This window comes from Limulus polyphemus, unplaced genomic scaffold (assembly GCF_000517525.1).
Source record: "Limulus polyphemus unplaced genomic scaffold, Limulus_polyphemus-2.1.2 Scaffold277, whole genome shotgun sequence".
In the NCBI taxonomy this organism is placed as follows: Eukaryota; Metazoa; Arthropoda; class Merostomata; order Xiphosura; family Limulidae; genus Limulus; species Limulus polyphemus.
Window position 1 is genome coordinate 73,426 of NW_013665887.1, and position 3,817 is coordinate 77,242.

At 33.0% G+C, this 3,817-nt stretch overlaps 1 protein-coding gene across 2 annotated transcripts in view; it reads right to left on the reverse strand.

Annotated features, from left to right (window-relative positions):
* Positions 1 to 3,817, reverse strand: part of LOC106456974 — a 74,228-nt gene that overhangs the window by 5,176 nt on the left and 65,235 nt on the right. For both annotated transcript variants that reach the window (XM_022382774.1, XM_022382773.1), the window contains 3 exons: positions 3,620 to 3,731; positions 2,591 to 2,778; positions 1,351 to 1,556 (listed from right to left, as the gene is read on the reverse strand). In XM_022382774.1, coding sequence (XP_022238482.1) covers positions 1,351 to 1,556; positions 2,591 to 2,778; positions 3,620 to 3,731 — 506 coding nt within the window. The remainder of the gene's footprint in view (positions 1 to 1,350; positions 1,557 to 2,590; positions 2,779 to 3,619; positions 3,732 to 3,817) is intronic.

Sequence of the window (3,817 nt, forward strand, 5' to 3'; positions counted from 1 at the left end):
CTATAGATCTAAAACCATAATAGAGTGAATGTGGTTATGGTTTCTATAGATCTAAAACCATAGTATAAAGAAGGTGGTACTGATTTTATTAAACTTAAAATCATAGTAGAGTGAATGTGGTTATGGTTTCTATAGATCTAAAACCATAGTAGATTGAATGTGATACTGGTTTCTATATATATAAAATCATAGTATAAAGAATGTGGTACTGGTTTCTATAAACTTAAAATCATAGTATAAAGAATGTGGTACTGGTTTCTATAAACTTAAAATCACAGTAGAGTGATTGTGACACTGTTTCTATAACTCTTATATCATATTGAGTTATTATGGTACTGGTTTCTATAAATCTAGAATCACAGTAGAGTGATTGTGATAATGGTTTCTATAGATCTAAAACCACAATAAAGTGAATGTGGTACTGGTTTCTATAAATCTAGAATCACAGTAGAGTGATTGTGATACTGTTTCTATAAATCTAAAATCATAGTAGAACAAATGTGGTACTTGTTTATTTAGATCTAAAATCATAGTAGAACAAATGTGGTACTTGTTTATATAAACTTTTAGCTATAAAAGTCATTAAAATTGATTATGTGTGAAAGAGAAAACGCACCATAAATAGACGAACACTTGTAGTAAAGTACAATGTAACTGAGAAACGTGTTTTATCGTTAACTTTATGAATTACTAAAGAATCTTATTTCTTAAAGCTAGAAGTAAAGAAACGTGTAAAAACTTACAGAATATTTATTGTGTGGAAGAAAAACAGGTCCGTACGCAAGGTGTTTGAAAAGGATTTTCTAATTTGTCAGAGCAAAAGCCAAGCAGCATTATTAAACAAAAGCTATTCCTTTATCATTCGCATGATTCCTCACGTATGTACGGGGTTCGATTGTTTAAACTATATTTTATGCAAAATTGCTTCCAGATTTAATCTCATAGCACCTATTTTTCTTACAAGTTTCTTGTTGTACATGCCCTCCCCCCTCCCCCAGCATTGGCATGCTAGTTGTGCTTCGCACAATATGTGAGTTGGGATTGTGAATGTAAGCATGAGTCTCGGGACGTTAGGCATTACAGCTTGTTGTCTCACAATCCTTATGACGATTAGATAAACTTTAAAAACTGTAGTAGATAAACACGTAATCAAACAAAACGTGGACTGAAAAAGGTACTTAAAAGTGTCGAAAACTGAATCCGTATGAATTTGTTTTCGTTCCGTAATAGTGTATCAAAGCTCAATTATTGGAAACTGCGCTGGGTGATATTTTCGAATGTAATCCCAAACTGTACGCTGAAGCTTAAGAGTAGAATATAGAAAGAGAACCACATGTAAGGCATATTTACCTTTCCTTGTTCGATCACCTGGTTCCTGTGTTCAAGCTGGTTAAATTTGGATGTCGATGCTTCTATTGGCGATGAACGAGTACGCTTGACAGAGTCACGTCTTCCGCCACGATAGCTCCGGAGTGATGATTGGCTACGTAATGATGACGCATGGCTTCGCACGGAGCTTTGGGAACGTACAGATCCAGAACTTGATCGCCGTGACCCTTTCAGAAACAACAAAAACGTTTATATACACCATTACGTTAATGAACTGTTTATTATGAATTATATTTGCTGCCGGTTTTATAATATTTTTATTTTTGATAATGTTTTGTAACAATAACCACAACTGACGTTAATTAAGCATGAATTCAAAAATTAAATATAGTTAACAGCCGTCATCTCAATATGTGCATAAAAAAGGCATATTATTTGTTGTGAATACTGCAACAAAACAGTTACGTAATGCTGGTTGACTATTTTAGCGTCCTCATCTTTAGTTTACTTTTCTTCTCAGAAGTCTTGCTATAGTTTCTCGATATGCAAGAAAACAGTTACGTAACGCTGGTTGACCAGTTTAGTGATTTCGTCTTTAGTTTACTTTTCTTTTCAGAAGTCTTGCTATAGTTTCTCGATTTGCAACAAAACAGTTACGTAATGCTGATTGACTATTTTAGCGTCCTCATCTTTAGTTTACTTTTCTTCTCAGAAGTCTTGTATAGTTTCTCGATATGCAACAAAACAGTTACGTAACGCTGGTTGACTAGTTTAGTGATTTCATCTTTAGTTTACTTATGAATCTCAGAAATTTTGCTATAGTTTCTCAATTTGCAACAAAAAAGTTACGTAATGCTGGTTGACTAGTTTAGTGATTTCATCTTTAGTTTACTTTTCTTCTCAGAAATCTTGCTATAGTTTCTCGATATGCAAGAAAACAGTTACGTAACGCTGGTTGACCAGTTTAGTGATTTCATCTTTAGTTTACTTTTCTTCTCAGAAATCTTGCTATAGTTTCTTGATTTGCAACAAAACAGTTACGTAACGCTGGTTGACTAGTTTAGTGATTTCATCTTTAGTTTACTTTTTTTCTCAGTAACAACCTTTAAAGTCTGAAATGTACACGTTGTTGCATTTTGCCCGCTTCACCTGCATTATAGCTTCTAAACCCCTTCTGTTCATTACGGAAAGTGCTGGGTAGTTATATCAAATATTTAGTCAGAGATGAGATATATCAACAAAGATTAAACTTCTGATGTACCTGCTGATGCAGGAGGCGCCAGCATAGAGTAGCTTGCTCTTCGTGAACTAGGGAGATATTCATTACTGCTGCTACATCTTGAAGGGCGTCGTGAATGTGGAACTGATCCTGGTTCTTCCATTTCAGTTAAAACAACAGAGGGCGCTGCGGCGTTACCAAATCTCTCTCTATTCCGTCCAAATCTTGCTCTACAGATAAAGTAAATAAATAAATAAATGCTAGTTAATGTTGGTTTGATAGAAATATATGCTTTAGGATATATTCGTAGTATTGAAAAACAATAATTCACATCTGTATTAAACTTTCGAAAACTAAAATTCCAGTATGTTATTGTATGTAGTGTTAATCGGTGCTTTAAAAAAAATATTTTCCTTATAATAATTTCAAAAAAATCTAAATCAAAGAAACGTAAATTATAAATATTAAATTACTCCATTTGATCAACTGGTATATATATATGGTATGTTTACAAAAATTTTGGGTAAAGTAACATTACTGGAAATCTTATGGCAGGTTCTGATATTCTGTCTTTAAATTATATTATATATTAACCGAAACATCTTACGTTTCATTGTTCTGTTAATACAGGCATGTGACTATTGAGGAACCAGGCTTATAACTCTAGGAGATTAACTTTACTCGTATCTCAGTGATCTATTTTAATAACTTTTGTTCTCTGTTTCTGACTACAAGTGACAATGAAAAATACTTTTAATTGGTGTTAAACGGTATGAACTTTAACACCTATGTCTTCTCCTGGTGTTTAAGTTCCACTTTCATTTCATATATGAAAGCTGCAGATACAAATTAAATTTGATATGTGGACTGTCTTCCTCAGATACATCTCTTGCTAGGAAAACGTTTTACAACTTCAATAGTGTCGTATGTACATTAGTTTGTTTGTAATTTGTCATATACGTACGACACTCTTTCTCTAAAGCCTTGTCGAATAAAATTATTCAAGATAGAAAGATGCTGACGACGTATATTATTTCTCCATTATTGTAATTTATATGTTTCAAGTCTTACCTGCTAAAAAGTCTAAGGACAAGACAAAATAAGGCAGTGCCTATCATAAGTCCAGCGACCACCATTATGACTGTAGTAATGTCCGAATTTTCAAAAATCCCCCTCTTTTGATCTGGAAGGAAATGACAGAGAAACGTGATGAAAAATTTCGATGGTAGTTTTGTTTTTTTTTTTTTTTTTATTTACTATTATACTTAA